We start from the raw sequence: 20,571 nt of genomic DNA on the forward strand, positions 1-20,571 counted from the left end.
AAAAAAAAGAAAAAAAATTTTTCGGAAAATCGCCGATTACGCTTACCGTACGCGTACGGTAAAAAATTGTAAAAAAAAAAAAATTATCCACATTCTCCCCACCCCGTGTGCAAATGGTGCCCGAAGGGCACCATTTGTGTATGGCATAAAACATGTAAGAAGTTAACAAAGAATACATTTCACAAAGATGCGCAAAATATGTCCCCCATGTGCGCACGGTGCGTGAAGCGCATCGTTCGTACATGGTCCACCCCGCTTAACGTGGGCACGCGGTGCGCACAGCGCACCGCGTGACCACTGTGCGTGCACGGCACTAACTGCGTAAAGTGGGCGCGCGGTGCGCGAAGCGCACCGCGTGCTCACCGTGCGCGCACGGAACGAACTGCGTTAACTGGGCGCGCACGCCACTAATGGCGTAAAGTAACTTAGCATTTAAAAAACCTTGCAAATTCACTGAAAAAACCATAGGTTTCACACATGTTATAGTTAGCTGGACATTTTACTGATAAAAAACCAATGAAATTCCCCCGTTATAGTTACTGCAGGCAACTATAACTCACGCGACCGCAATCTTCTGCTGATGACATATGTGTCTTTATGAAAAAAAAATATTTGTAATATATGTAAAGCTAAAATTTAATGGAAGAAGACATGGGCAAATAAGTGTCTAAATACAGTATTAGCATCAGCAGAGGATTGCGGTCGCGTGAGTTATAGTTGCCTGCAGTAACTATAACGGGGGAATTTCATTGGTTTTTTATCAGTAAAATGTCCAGCTAACTATAACATGTGTGAAACCTATGGTTTTTTCAGTGAATATATATATATATATATATATATATATATATATATATATTCACTTAAAAAACCATAGGTTTCACACATGTTATAGTTAGGTGGACATTTCACTCGTGAAAAACCAATGAAATTCCCCCGTTATAGTTAGTTCAGATAACTATAACTCGCGCGACCGCCACTCTATCAAAAGGATGATGTCATCAGTGATGTCATGAGTGATGCCACTGACCATGTCATGAGTGATGTAATATGTGACGTCATCAGCAGTGGATTGCGGTCGCGCAAGTTATAGTTATCTGAACTAACTATAACAGGGGAATTTCATTGTTTTTTTACGAGTGAAATGTCCACCTAACTATAACATGTGTGAAACCTATGGTTTTTTAAGTGAATTTGCAAGGTTTTTTAAATGCTAATTCCTAACTATAACGTGTGTGAAACCTATGGTTTTTTCTTATTATATTTTTTATATATTTATTTTACAATAAACTACGTATTAAAAATTTTTTGGGGGGGGTTCACCGTGCGCGCACACCGCGATTTAAAAAAAAAAAATGTAATGTTTTTTTCTGCCTTCGGGGTCCTTCATGGACCCCCTGACAAAGGCTAGGGGGTCAGGAACTCTCTATCCTGCCCCCTTTTCACATTCGCCACCTTCCTTTTTCACTCTCGCACTCAAAACAAACAAAATGGCGGCCGACACTTCCTGATTTTGACCAATTCGAACGTTGACTGACATGTAACCACCAATCAGAATTACGCTCGCGCACGTTAAGGTGCGCGCACCGTGCGCGGCTATAGATATTTATGTACTTTAACTGCAATTTTCTCAGGAACTACTGAACAGATTGACTCCATATATGCAAAAGGCACATCCCTGACCTGAGGACTACCTCTTTGCCAAATTTCAAGTAATTCTGTTCAGCCGTTCGGGCTGTACCTTCGACTAAAGGTCCTATGGGAAAATGCATGGGGAAAACGTGTTTTGGGACCCCCCTTTTTTCTCGGCCCCCGCTTGACGAATCGCCCCAAGACTTTCAGGGTAGGAGCTGAGCGGAGCGCCCCATTAGTTTTTTAAATTTCGCGAGGATTCGTCAACCGGTGCCAAAGTTATTCAAAATAGAATTTTGAGATTTCCTATGGAAACACGGTCCTAACTATAACTATCTACTGGCGACCGCCAGTAGATAATATATATATATATATATATATATATATATATATATATATATATATATATATATATATATATATATATATATATATATATATACACACACACACATATATATATATTACCTACTGGCAGTTGTAGTTAGGACCTATTATCCATAGGAAATTTGTAACATTCTTTTCCCAATAACTTTGGTGCCAGATGACGAATCTTCGCGTAATTTTCAAAACAGGTGGGGCGCTCCGGTCAGCTCCTATCTTGAAAGTTTGGGGGTGATTCGTCAAGCAGGGGCCGAGAAAAAAGGGGGGGTCCCAAAACGTGTTTTCTCCATGTTATTTCCCATAGGAAATTTTGGAACAGGCTACATCCCGAAAGAGATCTTTTTTTTGAATGGTGTAAATCTGTTCAGTAGTTCCTGAGAGAATCAAAAAATAGAGGTACAAAAATCAATTTCCCATAGGAAAGTTTAGACACAGTTATAGCAAAAACTGCTGAACGGAATTACACCAAATTTGGCAAAAAGGGACTGCTTGGCTCAGAAAGCGTCTTTTTTAAAAATGGTGTAAATCCGTTCAGTAGCTTTTGAGAAATTAAGAAATAAAGATAGTGATATCTATGGCCGCGGTGGATCCGCGCACCCTTCCGATCACAAGCTTTATTCTAATTGTCTGTCAACACTCCAAACCAGGAAGTGTTGGCAACCATCTTGTGCCTCGGTAGAACCGAGGCACAAGTAAAGAGAAAAAAAGAGGCGCAAAACAAGAATATGGGGCAGGGTAAAAACACCCTGACCCCCTAGGCCTGCTCAGGGGGTCCCACAAGGACCGCGCTTCGTTTAATTAAAGCCCCCGGGTGGGCCAGGTCCCGGGGGCATGTGAAACAATGTGTGGGGGGCCAATCCCCCCACACTGCCCCGGGGACCACCACCCCCCGGGGCAAAGCTTGAAAATTTGCAGGGGGTCACATGGCCCCTCCCAGCCCCAGGGGCCGCCACCCCCCGGGGCTTGGTATCAAATCTGTGTGGGGGCCTTGGAGGCCCCCCGAAGCCCCGGGGACCACCACCCCCGGGGCTTTTATTTATTAATTAGCGAGGGGCAAGGCCCCCCGCTGCCCCGGGGACTGCCACCCCCCGGGGCTTTTGTTTTTAAATGCGAGGGTCCATAACGGACCCACGAGCCCTGGGGACCACCACCCCACGGGTCACAATGTTGGGAGGGGCACCGCACGGCCGCCCTCCAGGAGCCAATGATGGCCCTGGGGACCGCCACCCCCAGGGCCGGCTCCTGCAGTGTCCCAGGGTGCCCACCCCTGGGACACTGCAGTTTGCTATTACAGGGCGGGAGACTCGCGGCTCCCGCCTTGTCATAGCAAACTCTGGCTTGGTTTTTGGAAGAGAGAGCAGGGAACCTGCTCTCTCTTCCAAAAACCAAACCAGATTGCTTTTCCACACGGGGAGCTGCATCTTAGCAGCTCCCCGTGTGGAAAAGCAATGCCAGCTCCCGCAGGAGGCGGGGAGCCGGCGGGACCATGGGGGAATTGGGGACCCCCCAATTTCTATGGTTTTTTAAATGCTAATTTCTAACTATAACGTGCCTGAAACCTATGGTTTTTTCAGTGAATTTCAAAGGTTTTTCAAATGCTAGTTTCTAACTATGACTACAGAGGTAGGGCATGTGAAGAAAGAAGAAAAAACCCTCAGAAAGACAAAAGAAATGCAGAAAGAAGCAACAGAAGTGCGCAAAGACGAAGAAAAGTGCAGGAAGAAGCAAGACGTGCAGAAAGAACCAACAGAGGAGCAGAAAGAGGCCTTGTTCCAAAATCATCCTGTGCCCACAACTTTTTCAGAGGGCTACTGGTGCTAACTGACTCTGACTAACCAGGCCTAGAGACAGTGCTATGCTAAAAGACACTTAGAATACAGTGAAAACACCTACATACACTAGGGAACACTATGCGTTGGGGTACCCTGTGATTAGCATGACCTCCTCTATAATTCCCTAGTACATAATAGGGCAGGGGGATTGAAACTACCTCTTAAAACGCGCTACGTGCGCGTTTGCACAGTGGTGAAGGGAGGGGGGCCTGGGTGATATGTGTGCAGACACGCCCTGTGGCCGTTTTAAGTTGTGAGATTAACTCCCCTTCAATCCTGACGGTCCCTGGGATCCAACTAGCCAACCAGATACCTCCAGTAAGCGCCACAGAGCTGCGTTGCAGAGAGGTGTAAAAAGGGGCATGGTCTGGACCACCTCTCTGCAACGCAGCGCAGTGGCGCTTACTGGAAGCACCTTGTGGGCTAGTTGGACCCCAGGGGCCCTCAGGATTGAAGGGGAATTAATTCCCCAACTGAAAACGCGCCACAGTTTGCTATGACAGGAGCCGCGAGGCTCCTGCCCTGTCATAGCCAACTGCAGTGTCCCGGGGGTGGGCACCCCGGAACACTGCAGGAGCCGGCCCTGGGGGGTGGCGGTCCCCAGGGCCATCATTGGCTCCTGGAGGGGGGCCGCGTGACCTCCCTCCCAACATGGTGTCCTGGGGGGTGGTGGTCCCCGGGGCTCGGGTGTCCGTTACGGACCCCCGCATTTAAAAATTAGTGCCCCGGGGAGGTGGCACAGGTCTTTTTATTTTAAAAACAAACTATAACTATAACTTGCGCACCCGCAATGCACTGCTGATGACGTCACATATTACATCACTCATGACATGGTCAGTGACATCACTGATGACATCTCAAATGACATCACTGATGACATCACTGATGACATCATCCAGTGACTGTGTGTTTCTGTAAAGTTTAAATATGTTTAATATATATAGCGTATGGCATATTGAAGAATGAGTGGATGTATAAATGTCTGAATGGATGTTTTACTAGGTGCGCGACTGACTCTATAAGTGAGTGGTTAAACATCTTACTGAATGCATGGGTTAGTGACTAAATTGTGTGAATCTCTGTATCTGTCTGTTGGTGTGTAAGGGACTGAATGGGTTTGTGAATAACTACATAAGTATCTATATGAGTTATTGATTGGTTGTCTGAGTATCTGTATGGGTGCCTGAGTGTTTGTGTGGGTGGGGTGTGTGTGACTCTGTGCATAGATGTGTGAGTGGATGATTCGCTGGGTGCATAGTTTGAAGTGTGCATCTGTGATGGACTGTATGGGTGGGTGAGTGTGTGTATGGGTGTGTTAGTGAGTGAATCTATATGTCATTGGTACATGTGTAAGTAACTACATATATGAAAGGCAGTATATATGTGTGTTAGAGTATATAAATGGCTATAAGCGAGAGTGTGTGATTGTGAGAGTGGCTGCATGGATGAGTGTTTTTTTGTATCAGTGATTGTATAAGAACGTAAGAATGTGCTAGTATTTGAATGAGTAAGTGAGCTGGTGTGTGTATAACTGTATAGTTGAGTAAATGGGAGTGTGAATAATTATTTGCATGACTGACTAGGTGTGTGAGTACCTCTATGGATGAGTGGTGGTGTGTGAGTGTCTATATAGGTGTATGAGTGCATATGATAGTCCTGTACTGAGTGACCATAAGTATGAGTTATTGTACAGTTGAGTGCGTGGATGTGTGTGTAGACATAAGAATCAGTGAGTGGTTATGTAGTTATTGGTGTTGGGGTGTCACTGGTTTTGAAAAAGGCAGTCTGTAATTTATAGTGGGTGTATCAAAAGTTATATTAGGGTGTGAGAAGATGCATGAAATTTTCAGATGGATGATGTCATCAGTGATGTCGTCAGTGATGTCATTTGAGATGTCATCAGTGATGTCATCAGTGATGTCACTGACCATGTCACGAGTGATGTACTATGTGACGTCATCAGCAGTGCATGCGGGGGTGCGAGTCCGTGCCCACTTCTGTTTAGAAGATTGTTGCATTTGGGATTTTTTGCTGGAGAGAAATGTGACGATGCAGATGCCCAGCCAGACGGGTTGGGGACTTGTTGGTGACGTCACCACCCAACATGCAGCATATGAAAAATCACGCTGTCTTCACAGCGCGATAAGCAAGCCCATCCAATGGTGAATAAAAATAAGTTTTTATTCCCAGCAGGCAGCCCAATGTAGCAGAATCACGCGTTTCGACCTTCACAGGGTCTTAATCATATACAAATCTAAGGATTTGTTGTACTAGATTTTAAATACACTTAGATCATAGTCAGTCAAGTGAGGAAGGACACTGTATGCAAATGGTAAACTCGAAAAAGCGAGTCATTCGGTTCAATTTTCTTGTTCTTATTCGCAGTTTCGGACCAAGATACACCTCTTTCAACTGGTACTCTTACTCTATTCATTGCTGTTGTAAAGTCTTAGTCCCAGTAACTCTCAAATAAGGACTCCCATGTCCATAATGCATAGCGGCTGCATTCCAAAAATGCGGCATATTGTCCTTCTAATTTACACTCATTACAGATTTCTGCCAGAGTAGATAAACTTAAAAAGAACAAAAATATGCCCACCTTCTCTTGTCTCATATATGTAGTAATGTAGCAGCATAACATGTTTCGGCCATTGGGCTGCTTGCTGGAAATATATATATTTCAACACTCAGCAACTCCTGAAGATTCTCATGCTGCTGGAGGAGCACGCCAGTAAAATGCAATAGCCAATGTCCACAAATAAAGACGATCTCTCAAGACCAGTTGAAATGTGCTAAAGTTTCTTTATTGGAGCAGAATCTCCTGACATGTTTGGTCTTACAGCAGCCTTGATATATTAATTGCACAGTGGTGGTCATCATAGTGTAGTTATAGTGAGATCAGAGTTTCCATAAGAAGAATGTTTTTTTCTTTTGCTTATAACTTTGGTGCCATTTGACGAATCTTCATGAAACGTTAAAAAAAAGGTCATCCACCACAGCTCCTTCCTAGAAAGTTTTGGGGTGATCCATTAAGCGAGGGCCAAGAATAAGGAGGGGTTCCAAAACATCATTTTTTCATGTTAATTCCCATGCTAAATTTTGGGAAGCAATACAGAAAAAATGAATGAAATTAGCGTTCCTTGCAACATGGCAGAAAGTTAGAACTTTACTCAGAAAGACATTTGTTTTTAAAGAGGTGCTCAGGGTGGTTGTCAAGGGGTCAAATTTATAGTGAAATCTGGACAATTTGTAGAACGGAGTCCTGATGTACCGTAAGTGTAAAAAAACACAGGGGCCTCTGATTGGCCAAGTGGACTTTTTCTTTGCCATCCTTTACAGTTCTGCAGGACCGATACCAGTACCAGTCGTGTAGTAACAAGCCACAACTTCGAGAAAAATGTTGCAGCTGCCATTACAAGACACAAGAACTCTGTCTCTTTGTCCTTAAGTATTTTTAAAAAAAACATATAAGGGGGCATGGTAGGAATACCCTGATCCCATGGCATTTGAGGGGGCTCAGATGGACCCCGTATCCCATCCCCCTATAGGGCAAACAAAACAATTTATGTCTCAGGTGCCACAGTACTCCCATGAGACCCATCGTGGCCCTCCAGTGATGTACCATGGGACTCACACAAACTGCACCCCCATGATACTACAGGGCCATGCAAGCTTCTGTAAGTGAAGCTTGTACATTCCTGCGGTACCATATAGGTGACGCTTGTGCGGCCATACCATGGGAGTGTCTCAGTACTGTGAAAAAGAAAAAGAAATATGTGGGGTGGGGGTCTGTTGAGGTTTCTGTGCAGGTTTTTTAGCCATCCCTACACCATGCACAGTTGAAGGCCATGCGTGACTGTGGATTGATAACCCACAGGGTATCATGCACAGGAACTGGCTGCGGTAAGTCCCTGCAGCCAAACCCATGCTGTGCAATTTCTATGGCCCTGGATGGGAGGGGATTGGGCATTAGTGGGGAGCTGGGCACAGGGTCTGGCTATAGGCCATGCCTTTCTGCCAGTCCGTCACTGTGCACAGCCAAAGGCCACTGTGCATGGCGGGAGTTGGCCTCTGTGGCAACACTGTGCACTCTTGAAGGTTCTGCATGGAAGGGTGTTGGGCACCCATGGGAGGTTGAGTACAGGACCTGGCTGCAGGCCAGGCCTTCCACCAAACCCCCACTGTGCATGGCCAAAGACATGTCGGGAGTTGGCCTCTGCAGCCAACCCCACACCATGCATGACCAAAAACAATGCACGGGGAGCACCTGGTGGTCCACTTCGTGTTTGGTGCAGAAAGCTGTGTACAGCATTGGAGAGCCTCCAGAGGGGTGTTGCTGGCAGGGCCACAGGCCTGGTGCCCGCAGCCGGCCTCAAGCTACACACAGGCTGGTCAGGCCCTGCAGGCACCCCCTGCTGTGCACAGCCAAAATTCATGTGTCACAGGGTGTTGACCCCTGCAGAGGGTTTGCCATAGACCAGTCCCTGTCACCAACATCCTGTTTAGCAAGGCCAAGTCCATGTGTGTGGGAGGCTGAGCTACAGCTGTGCAGCCAGGTCCCTCTGTGCGGTCAACCCACTGCTGCACATGGTAAAGGTTATGCAAAGTGAGGGGGTTAGCCTGTGCAGTCAGGTCCTTTAGCCATGGCCAAAAGAGGTTAGTTCAGGCCCTAAGGCGAACCCTATGCTGCATATGGCTAAAGTATACAAAAAATACAAGTAGGTGTAGCAGCATACATTTAAAGATAACATTTGATAGGAGAACACTCCACTTTACAGTGAGGGAATCTCTCCCTCCTTTATACCAGACCCTTAAGCTGACTGGTCTTTGTTCCCACGAGATGGCTGGCATAGATTCGAGGACCGTGGACGCGACCCAAGCAGTTTTGCTAAGCTGCGCAAGGTGCCATGGTCCCCAGAACCTATAGAATCACCTGCAATGGTCAGACTTCAGGCACTTGAGAGCACTTCCTGTAGAATAGGTCATTTTGTTTCATACCTTCATTATAGCGAATGTGTTTGTACACACCCTTGCCCAGTCCTGAAGAGGCCTAGAACAAAACAGTCAAAATGTGTTGACCACAATTTAAGGAGCCAGACAGACCTCTAAAAAAGCTACAATCCAATTGAGGATCATTGCTCTAAATATTCAGAGACATTTGATAAACAACTCTTTCAGCTGGTCTTTTTTGCCTTGGGTGGTCTATCTGCTGACGGTACCAAACCCAGAATAATGGGAAGGACCGTCAACTACTAAATATAATGCATTTAGCAAGCAATGTGCACTATTTTCAATACCACGATTTTGCTGGAAACTTGTCTTTATTTGCACAAAAACCTTTATCTTTTCTTTACCATTAGACTTTTTCTGTTAAAATGAAAAAACTTTGCCCTGTGAATGTGTGTTGTGTCATTGTGCAAAATACAACATCCTGGCCAATATATAAAATAGTGTTTTGTTTGAAAGTATTTATGTAAAAATCTAAAAAAACTTTTGCGACAACAAATTCAGAAGTTCTCTTTGGTCAAATTGTATCTTTAAATGTACCCTGCTAGAGCTATTTGTTTTCTCTAGAACAGCGGTACTCAAAGTACGGCCCGCGGGCCAGTTGCGGCCCGCCAGCCCTTTCCATGCGGCCCTCGTGTAAAACAACAGACAGTTGGCAATCAACTGCAATTCCGCCTGTTGTTATTCCTCGGGGGCCACATTCACTGGGTAAAGAAGCATCCGCAAAACCAGTGCCTCGCAAGCAGAGGCGCAACTAGAGCTAAATTTTGACGGCAGGGGGAGGGGGGGGGGCTTGAATCTTTAAGCTTTAGGCAGAGTGGAGCTGATTTCGGGGGAGGGGGGGGGCCTGAATCTTTAAGCAATAGGCAGAATGGCGCTGCAGGGCCTCTTAGAAGGGGTGAAACAGCGAGGCCTCATTAACATGCAAATGGTCTTTTAAAGACCTGTGAAGTGCTCGGGTGCGGCTGTGTGTGCGCAGCGAGGCTGTCTCATCCCGGGCTGCCACACGCGACGGGGTGGGGGGGGGCTGAAGCCCTTTGAGTCCAATGGGTGTTATGCGCCTGATGGCCTGTGTTACCCAAGCAACCTCTCGCAGATCCTCTGCCCTTAAAACTCGATGGGAGATAAGACGAGTGAACAGCAACGCAAGGCCCTGCTTTTTCAGCAGTCTCTCCTCTGCGGGCCGCACACCACCGTTGGCATCTCTTATGCCTCTCACCAGGGCCCACGAGCCTCGATTTGCTCCTACCCCTCTGTGGCGAACAGGCTAGCATCGCTGGTGCTGCCCTACCTGCGGCCTCACAATGCGGCCTCCCCAAACCCACCCAAGCCCGGGAAGCTGTCTCATCCCGAGCTGCCACACAAATGGTTAAATGATTGTAAATAGATATTCCTTCTTGCCACATACTGCTCCAAGCAAAGATGTGAATAAACATGAGAAATGAAGCATAGTTTAATTGTCCACTGATGTTGCTGGACTGTGCTTGTTTTCCATTTTACAAAATAAATGACAGTAAAATATTTTTAAAGTACGTTTGGCCCATATTCAGGAGGCTTGTATTTGTGGGCTGGCAACTGCCAAAGATCACCGATGATGCCAAAAATCAGCACACAGAATCTAATCTTCAACCAGTTACCACTTACAGGTCAGCATGGCCTGTAGAACTTGGCGGGTTTTAGAAAGGGTGCATGTTTAATTTTCGTCACAAGGACAATGAGTTCTCAGACAGAGAGCGGCAGAGAGATGTAGAAGACGGAGGGAGAGGGAGGGAGGGAGACAGGGAGCGAGACAGAGGGGGGGAGACAGAGAAAGGGAACAGAGGGAGAGAGAGGGAGGGAGACAGCGAGAGGGAGGGAGACAGAGAGAGAGAGAGACCGAGAGGGAGGGAGACAGAGGGAGGGAGAGAGGGAGGGAGAGAGAGGGGGAGGGAGACAGAGGGACACAGAGGGAGACAGGGTGACAGAAAGAGGGAGACAGGGAGACAGAGAGGGAGGGAGAGAGAGAGGGAGACAGGGAGAGAGAGAGGGAGACAGGGAGAGAGAGAGGGAAACAGGGAGAGAGAGAGGGAAACAGCGAGAGAGAGAGAGGGAGACAAAGGGAGGGAGACAGAGGGAGATGGAGGGAGACAGAGGGAGATGGAGGGAGACAGAGGGAGACAAAGGGAGGGAGGAAGAGGGAGGGGGAGACAGAGAGAGGGGGAGACAGAGAGAGGGGGGAGACAGAGAGGGAGACAGAGAGTGAGGGAGTGAGACAGGGAGGGAGGGAGACAGAGAGGGAGGGAGACAAAGGGACACAGACAGAGGGAGACAGAGAGAGAGAGGGAGACCGGGAGAGAGTGAGTGAGACCGGGAGAGAGAGAGTCCCTGTTTGGCAGTATGTCGTATGACCAAATGGGCTGCTCTATATGAGACAGCACGTTGCGTACGATATACTGCCAAACAAGGACTCGGGGAACTTTCATTCGCATACTACTGACTGTGTGAGCCTCTGAGGAAGAGAGTCATCGAAACGCGTCGGGCTCAGTCAGGTGTGAATAATTACAGGCAAGCGCGACGAACCATACCTAATAAAAGCTTGTGGGGAAAAGCAGCTTGTGTTCAAGTGCGGTTCTTCTGATGGACAAATCCCCAATGAACTGTATACATATGTGTGTGTGTGTATGCTGGGTCTGGTGGCTCAGTGGACGAATAGGTCCGCTGCAGGGGTCTGTGTTCAACCTCATGGTCAGTTTTTTTTAGTTGCTCTAGCCCCGCCCCCTCCACCACTGACCCCGCCCCCACAGGTGCGGCCCTCGGCCACAAACCACACTGTAAATTTGGCCCCCGAGAGAAAGTTTGTGAGTACCCCTGCTCTAGAAGGTGATATGGGCTCAATCCTATTTTATTTGAGTGCATGTGGCTAAAGGCCATGCGTTGCAATGGGTTGGGGTCTGCAGCCAACTCCATGCCATGCGTGTCCAAATGCCATGTGCAGCAGGAGGTTGGGCACCCATGGGGAGTGCGACGCTGACAATCCCATGCCATACATGGCTAAAGTCTATGCCTTGTGGGGGTTGGGCACCTGCCGGGGGTTGACTGATGGGTGTGGCCGCAGGCCATGTTACTAACTCTAAGCCAGGCATGGCCGAGGGTCATGTGCGGTGGTGGGTTGGCCACGCGTGGGGAGTGAGGTGCAGAACCATGCCCTGCAGCCAATCTCTTATTTGTATGGCCAAAGTGGTAGGGAGTTGGTCTTCCGCAGGGTCTATCCACATTCTAGCCATGCACAGCAGGGTGTTGGGGACCTTTGGGGGTGTGGGGCATGGCCTGGCTACACACAGGCCAGGCACAGTGGGATGCTGTGGGCCAGTGGGGACTTCTCCACTATATTTGGCTGCAGCGGCCAACCCCATACCGCACATGGCCAAAGTCTAAGTGTGGCAGGGGTTAGGGGCCTGCCGGGGGGTAGGTGGAGGGCCAGGCCTCAAGTAAGAATCTGCAGCCAACGCCATACTGCTCATGGGCAAAGGCTATGTGTGGCGGGGGTTAGAAGCCTGCAGGGGGTAGGTGCAGGGCCAGTCCTCAAGCCGGGCCCTGTGGTCTGCTCCAAGCCACTCATGGCAAAAGGCCGTCTGCACTAGGTTGTTAGCCGCCCACGGGAGGTTAGTTTGCAGTGCTTGACCGGAGGACAGGTCTTAAGGCCAACTGCCCGCTGGGCATGGCCAACGTTTGGGTGTTGCAGGAGTGGCCTCCCACAGTGGGTTGACTGCAGGTCCTGGCTGTATGCCCACCATCACTGGCAGCGTTTCTGGGCCTAAAGGGAGTTTGGAGCACAGTCAGTCCCGCTGCATATGGCCTAAGACTGTGTGTCAAACCCCACACCGCACCAGATCAAAGGCAATAGGGGCTGGGTATCTGTGGAGAGTTGGGTACAGGACTTGACCTGTGGCAAGGCTCTGGGGTCAACCCCAAGCTGCACATGGCCGGAGTCCATTTGTGATAAGGGAATGGGTACCCGCAGGGATTGGGCACAGGGCCAGGCCAGGTACTACGATAAAAACCAAACTGTGTATAGCCAAATTCCATTCATGGCAGCTGGTTAGCCCCCTGTGCAAGGTTAGATGCAAGGCATGGTCCTGTGGCCAACCCCTTGCTGTACACAGCCAAAAGCTCTGCATGGCAGGGGTTTGGCCTCCTGCAGGTAGTTGATGGCAGGCCTGGCTGCATTATGGCCATCTGCAGTGGGTGTTGGGAGTCTGCAGACGGTTTGGTGCAGGACGTGGATGCAGACTAGGCCCTGCTGGCCCTGCTGCCAACTCCACAGCACCTACTGCCAAAGGGCATGTGTGACCAAAGGCTTTGGTGCCCACAGGGGTGCCTAGCTTGAAAAGAAATATTTGAGCTCATACATAATATGGACATTAGGTTTGTGTCATTGCAGCTGCTTTACTTTTGGAGTCCTCATCCAACAAAAGAGTCAAGTGAGAGTCATGACTTCACTTTTCTAGCTCCTTTCCTGTGTTTCTGTCGAGACCATGTACTTTGGCACTCCAAATCCAAAGTTTATTCCCAAGGCGCCTAGACGATGTAAATTAACCCGTTTCTGAAAGAAATTTCCAAAACCCTTCCACATATGCCGAAATGGTGCTTAGAAATTTGAAGATGCCGAAAGTTCAACACTGACCTCACCAAGTGATTTCAGAGGTCTGACTAGCTTTTAGTTGTCTTTGGTGACTTGCAAAAGAAACATCCACTCTCAAAACAAGACAGAGGGTGATGGATTGTCGCAGATGGATTGCCGCAGAGATTGCTTTTGTCACACCAAGGATGGTTATCCCTTATGCTTTCCAAAGTCTGCACATTCTACTAAGGTGGTAGGAGCTGCAGCAGCTTTCTATGCTGATGTTCATTTGTCTGATATGCACACAGCAGCAATGTGGAAGAGCTGCTACACGTTTACAAGAGACAGATTCTTCAAGAGACTCATCAGTTTACTAAGCAGCCCTAATTAATGACCCTTCAATCCTGAGGGCCCCTGGGGGCCAACTAACCCACCAGGTGCTTCCAGTAAGCGCCACTGCGCTGCGTTGCAGAGAGGTGTTCCAGGCCATGCCCCTTTTTACACCTATCTGTGGCGCTTACTGGAGGTACCTGATGGGCTAGTTGGACCCCAGGGACCCTCAGGATTCAAGGGGACTTTATTCCCCAACTTTAAACGGCCACAGGGCGTGTTTGCACACATGTAACCTCAGGCCCCCCCTCCCTTCACCAGTGTGCAATCGCGCCCCGTGGCACGTTTTAAGAGGTAGCTTTAATCACCCTGCCCTATTATGTACTAGGGACTTACAGAGGAGGTCATGCTAATTACAGGGTACCCCAACGCATAGTGTTCCTTAGTGTATGTAGGTGTTTTCACTGTATTCTAAGTGTCTTTTAGCATAGCACTAGCTCTAGGCCTGGTTAGTCAGACTCAGTTACCGCCAGTACCCGCCTGAAAAAGTTGTGGGCACAGGAGGACTTTCTGCTCCTTTGTTGGTTCTTTCTGCACATCTCTTCTTCTTCCTGCACTTTTCTACGTCTTTGTGGACTTCTGTTGCCCCTTTCTGCATTTTTTTTCTTTCTGTGCGTTGTTTCTTCTTTCATCACATGTCCTAACTCTGTAGGCATAGTTACAAACTAGCATTTAAAAAACCTTTGAAATTCACTGAGAACACCATAGTTTTCAGGAACGTTATAGTTAGAAATTAGCATTTAAAAAGCCATAGAAATTCACTTACAAAACCATAGGTTTCAGGCACGTTATAATTAGAAATTAGCATTTAAAAACCTTTGAAATTCACTGAAAAAAACATAGGTTTAGGGAAAGTTGTAGTTAGTTGGACATTTCACTCGTAAAAAACCAGAGAAATTCCCCCGTTATAGTTAGTTCAGCTAACTATAACTCGCGCCCCCGCAATGCACTGCTGATAACGTCACATATTACATCACTCATGACATGGTCAGTGACATCACTGATGACATCTCAAATTACATCACTGATGACATCACTGATGACATCATCCATGTGATAATTTCATGCATCTTCTCACACCCTAATATAACTTTTGATACACCCACTCTAAATTACAGACTGCCATTCTCAAAACCATAGACACTCCAACATCATTAACTACATACCCACTCACTGATTCTTAGGTCTACACACACATCCACTCACTCACCCATACAGTCACTCATACTTACGGTCACTCAGTACAGGACTATCATATACACTCATACATATATATAGACACTCACACACCGCCACTAATCCATGGAGGTACTCACACACTCCTAGTCAGTCATGCAAATAATTAATCACACTCCCATTTACTCACCTATACAGTTATACACACACAAGCTCACACACTCATACAAAAACTAGCACATTCTTACGCTCTTATACAATTACTGATACAAGCACACACTCATCCATTCAGCTACTCTCTAATCTAACACACATATATACTGCCTTTCACATATGTAGTTACTCACACACGTACCACTGAGATATACATTCACTCACTAACACACCCATACACACACTCACACACCCATACAGTCCATCACAGATGCACTCTTGAAACCATGAACCCAGTGAATCACCCGCTCACACATCTATGCACAGGGTCACACACACCCCACCCCCACAAACACTCAGGCACCCATACAGATACTCAGACAACCAATCAATAACTCATATAGACACTCATGTAGCTATTCACAAACCCATGCAGCCACTTATATGCCAACAGACAGACGGAGACAGACATTCACACAGTTTAGTCCAATCCAATCCAATCCAAAAACAGCTTTATTCGACATTTGTCATAAAAGCAATAGAACAAGTACAAAAACAACATGAATACAAGTCATAATCATTAAAAATCCCTAAAAACAACTTGATTAACGTTTAAGTTTAAAAAAGCAATCCTTAAAATATATATATGGGTTAAAAAATTTACATTACAACACACTTACAGTAAATACTACTTCATATCCAAGGACCGCTAGTCACAGATGCTGCGTTTTCTTATAATCCAGGCCCATCCTAGAAACTTTGCCACAGCTACAACAATAACCGATGATGTGCTAGTACATAGGATCCTCCTTGCCTCACCACTTAACCTAGTGCCCAATTGCTTGCTCCTAGGAGATAAATATGCGGGACATACAAAAAGCATATAGCTTATTGTTTCATCTTGAGTCATGCACAATGGGCATAAGTTAGCTTGGCTCATGGGGGCTTTAGACCACCGAGCAGTAAAAGAATTTAAGGGCAAAGATCCCACCCGCAACTGAAAATACAACTTTCTGTCTAATACTTTGGTAACAAAGTCCCAAAAGATCTCCAGCCTTGGGACAGATTTTATATTCAGAAAGTCATCAGTTAAAGAAGGGGTTTTACACTCGATCATTATCTTTGTATTAATCAACTCCCAGTATTTTTCTTTCAAAAAAGATTTTGACGGAAAAGAAACAACCGAGGGCTTTTCCCATAGATCACTCATACCCAGCGCCTCGAGGGTTTTTCTAAGATCCTTAAACCACCCAATATTACGAGATCCAACCATGGACAGAATATCCATAAAACCCGCTGCATACTGGCATAATGCCGAGGTAGTCCACAGTCTACGCCAATATAAAATTGGTCTTAATCTAGCTACATCAGCAATAGAACTCTTTCCCAAATCATGTCTTAAAGGGACCAGAGGCGTACTCTGGGGAAGTGATGTAATGCCTCGAAAGAATCTGTTCTCCGAGATGGTTAACGAGGACAGGCCCTCGAAGCCCCACAATTCAGCTCCGTATAATGATGCGGTAACTGCTTTAGCACTATAAACCTGGAGTACAGGCTTGATTGGTTTAGTTAATGATTTCTTAAATTCGCCACTTATTACTCCAGAGAGCTGTCTATGTTTTAGAGCTGCCAATTCCTTCTGTTTGGTCCACTTAAGATTATTTAGTCACTAACCCATGCATTCAGTAAGATACATTTAATCACTCACTTATAGAGTCAGTCACACACCTACTAAATCATCCATTCAGACACTTATACACCCACTCATTCTTCAAAACCACTTTCCCTATATATATTAAGCATATTTAAACTTTACAGAAACACACAGTCACTGGATGATGTCATGAGCGATGTCATCAGTGATGTAATTTGAGATGTCATCAGTGATGTCATCAGTGATGTCACTGACCATGTCATGAGTGATGTAATATGTGACGTCATCAGCAGTGCATTGCGTGGGCGCGAGTTATAGTTAGCTGAACTAACTATAACGGGGGAATTTCTTTGGGTTTTTACGAGTGAAATGTCCAACTAACTATAACTTTCCCTAAAACCTATGGTTTTTTCAGTGAATATATATATATATATATATATATATATATGTATATATATATATATATATATAGATAGATATTCTTCTATGAATTCTCAGTCTGTGTAGTCCCAGACTGCTGTCCGTCTCTTGAAACTAATTTCGCTGTGTGATATGCTCACCCTCCTGAGTTGTCACAGAAGTATACCAGGTGAAGGCAAATGTGATGCTGACATCAGATCCGCACCAAGTTTCCTACAATTCAGAAAAAGCTGAAGAAAAACCTATTCAAAGAAAACTACCACTGACTTAAGAGTCCAATCTTGATATTCCCCTAATGTAAGTGCACAAGGGACATACCCTCAGTTTGGTGCTCTGGGGTTCTCACACTCGGTTCACACTCTGCAAATACCAACAGATGCATAGATTCATGTGAATTGGATTGAGCTTTTCTCACTCAATTTCTGAATTACCATAGTACGTGCTTTGGATGTTTGCTGATGATAATGCTTTCGACTTCATGTCTCACGTGTTTTCAGCCATGATTTTCTAGAAGTCTCTACTGAGTCAAATATCTGTTCCACTTCTTCTTGGGTATCAAAAGTATACTGTCTCTCTCCAATTGTGGATTTGTTTATCATCAGGCATAGCACTCCAGCTCAGTTCTGGAACCGTGTATGAAACCAAGTGTGTCAGAATTTCTTTATATGCAGGTTTTGTTAATTCCTAACATCGCACAGCTTCTTAGTTCTCCTTTGCACAGACCTCACCATGATAAGCAGAGTGTGGTCAATCGTAGTTTGGCCCAGGTTTACACTGCAACTCCTCAGAGTGACTGTTTGATGACTTTCTATTGGCAATTGTAGCTCTTCTCAAGTAAATGCTTAAAAAAGTCAGGCAATCAACATGTTCTTCTCCTTCAGGAACCCTAAAAACAAGCACATTTGTAGCTCTCAGTTTATTTTCCAGTCACTCTAGTCCTTGTCTGCCAAATCTTCACTCAACGCATGGAGGTTCTCCAGTCCTTGCAGTGCTTACTGAGTCAATTTTTTTCAATGCTTATTGTGCTTCCCGTGAGTAATTTTCCTTCCAGCTTCATGTTTCATTTTTAATATATTTTTTCCATGAAATCTGCAGTCTTTGCACTAACGTAATTTTGTCTCCCAAGGATTGTGACTGCCCCTGCCCCCACTTCCCCTTTGCAATAAGTCGATTTATAATCAGCGGTGGCTCCTCTGCTAAGGCGGAGGAACATCGCCTCACTGCTCTTTGAGCAGGAAAAATATAATGATAATAACATAGTTATTATTATTTTGTTTTTCACAGGCTCGGGCTGGGTTAGGGTGGGGTCGGGGCTGGAGGCACAGGAGGAGTGGTCTGCACACTCCAAGTGGGTATGACTGCTTGGCCGACCATCCTGGCCCGGCCAAGCAGTCATGTGCACTTTGCATGTTCCCTACAAGGCTGCATTGCACAGCCTGGTGGGGAACACGCCAAGGCCCCCAGTCCACATCTGACCGTTGATCCACGGTGCTCAGACCAATCGCAACACTGCATTGCAGCAATGTGATTGGCTTAGGAGAGCCTGGGTGTTCTGGTTCCGGAAAAGCGAAGGCAAGACGCTGCGGGTGTACAAGGTAAGTGGTATATATATTTTTTAATTATTTTGATGCCACCCCTCCACCCCTACCCTACACCCTCATTCCCTGCCAGCCACTACTGTTTCTAATAGTGTACCTAATTCTCCTTAGCATGACAGTCTTTCTCAATGCAGCCTTGACATGGATGAATGCGAGGCATGCCAAGCTATGCCATGGAGGATCTCCCTCCACTCAGCTTCCTCAACACCTCCTATATTGGCCCAGTATCACCTGCTCACCTCATTTCAGAAGGTGTTCAGCCTTCAGTCAAAATGCTAAGTCTGTCACTGTGAGGATCTCTTTCTCCATACCCTTTGTGCAGCTAATCTGGAATTCTATTTTTTTTGTATTGTTTGTAATGTCTTCCGTTCCAAGATACAGAATGTTGCATTTACACATCAAATGAAAGAACCTGGAATCCACCTTGAAACAGTATAAATATAAAAAAAAATACAAAAAGATTGATTTCCAAGATGGACACCTGACAGCGTTGGCAAAGCCAATACATGCAGTAGCGAAGAAAGAATAATTGGCTTTGCCAATGCTTTTTTCTATATTTGCTTCATGGATCTCTGGCACCTCACCCTTTTCTCATTTGGAAGATATCCAAGAGCCCTTTTAAGCATGCTTTTGGTGAGAGTGAGGCAGCTTTGCTTGTTTCATGTTAGTGTATCTAGAAGCCAGTGAGTCGTTAGTGCATTGTTTACATTTTATGTTCTTTTGGTTCTTGATTCCAGTGATTGTTTTTGGGGAGCATGATCAAGCACATGTGGTATTGTGGAACTTGGTCTCCTTGGAGTTTTGGTGAAGCAATGACCAATTTCGTCACTGTGTATATAGCTTTATGTTGCTAAATACAGATATGTGTATCCCTATGTGCAATATACTGGCTCCATCTTCACTATTTTCGGCAATTCGGCAATTTAGCCTTTGTTCCATGAGGCCAATAATGTAAACGAGGCCTACATATTCATGAATTCAATAACATTCCCACGATGGAATACTATGATTACAAGTAAGTAACAAGTAAGTAACATTGTGTTAATTATAGTCTAAATTCAACGAGAATTTGAATCCCCAAACTTATTTTGTAGATATTTGAAACAAATAATTGCAGTTGGTCCTTCTTTCTTCGTGCAATTAACCATTAAAACCTGCAATTTCTAGGATATTCCTTCAAAAGTCTTCTCTTTTCACTTTGTGTAGACCTCCGAAATACTACACAAGCTTTGCATTAGAACCCTGGTGCGAAAATACTGTCGAGGAATTACACCACAGAAAGTACTTCAGGTATGTTTTTGCAACACGTAGGTCATTTTTCTCAGAGTAAAAGCTTTTAAAATATATATGTTTTATTTAGGTTTTGGTAGGGTTTTTAATTGCACGTTAACCGCATTTTTTCAGCTGCCAAAAATGTACTGTGTATGTTTGTCACAAGTGCCCATAGTGGCGCTGACTGAGACCTGGTGGTCTGAGTAGAATTTACACTATATATTAACATTGTAAATGGAGGAGGCTAAAGTAAACAGACTTAGAGATAGTTAAAAAAAATGGCATAACCAAAATCTAAATAAAATAGACATAGATTCCTCAGGGCAGAACTGCAGAATGAGTGTTTAGTATACAAACCTTTCACAAAGTAACAGCACCATCTAAAAAGAAGTACCTACTCATAGGGCAACTACATAATGAATGTGAAGGAAACTGAGAATGTAAAATAAGTTTACC

At 45.6% G+C, this 20,571-nt stretch overlaps 1 protein-coding gene across 1 annotated transcript in view; it reads left to right on the forward strand.

Moving 5' to 3' along the window:
• The window catches only part of MYO1H (myosin IH), a 606,720-nt gene that overhangs the window by 508,477 nt on the left and 77,672 nt on the right, over window positions 1–20,571 (forward strand). Inside the window, exon 26 of the mRNA XM_085633501.1 lies at window positions 20,050–20,133. Coding sequence (XP_085489627.1) covers window positions 20,050–20,133 — 84 coding nt within the window. The remainder of the gene's footprint in view (window positions 1–20,049; window positions 20,134–20,571) is intronic.

This window comes from Triturus cristatus, chromosome 11, assembly GCF_964204655.1.
Source record: "Triturus cristatus chromosome 11, aTriCri1.1, whole genome shotgun sequence".
Classification (NCBI taxonomy): Eukaryota; Metazoa; Chordata; class Amphibia; order Caudata; family Salamandridae; genus Triturus; species Triturus cristatus.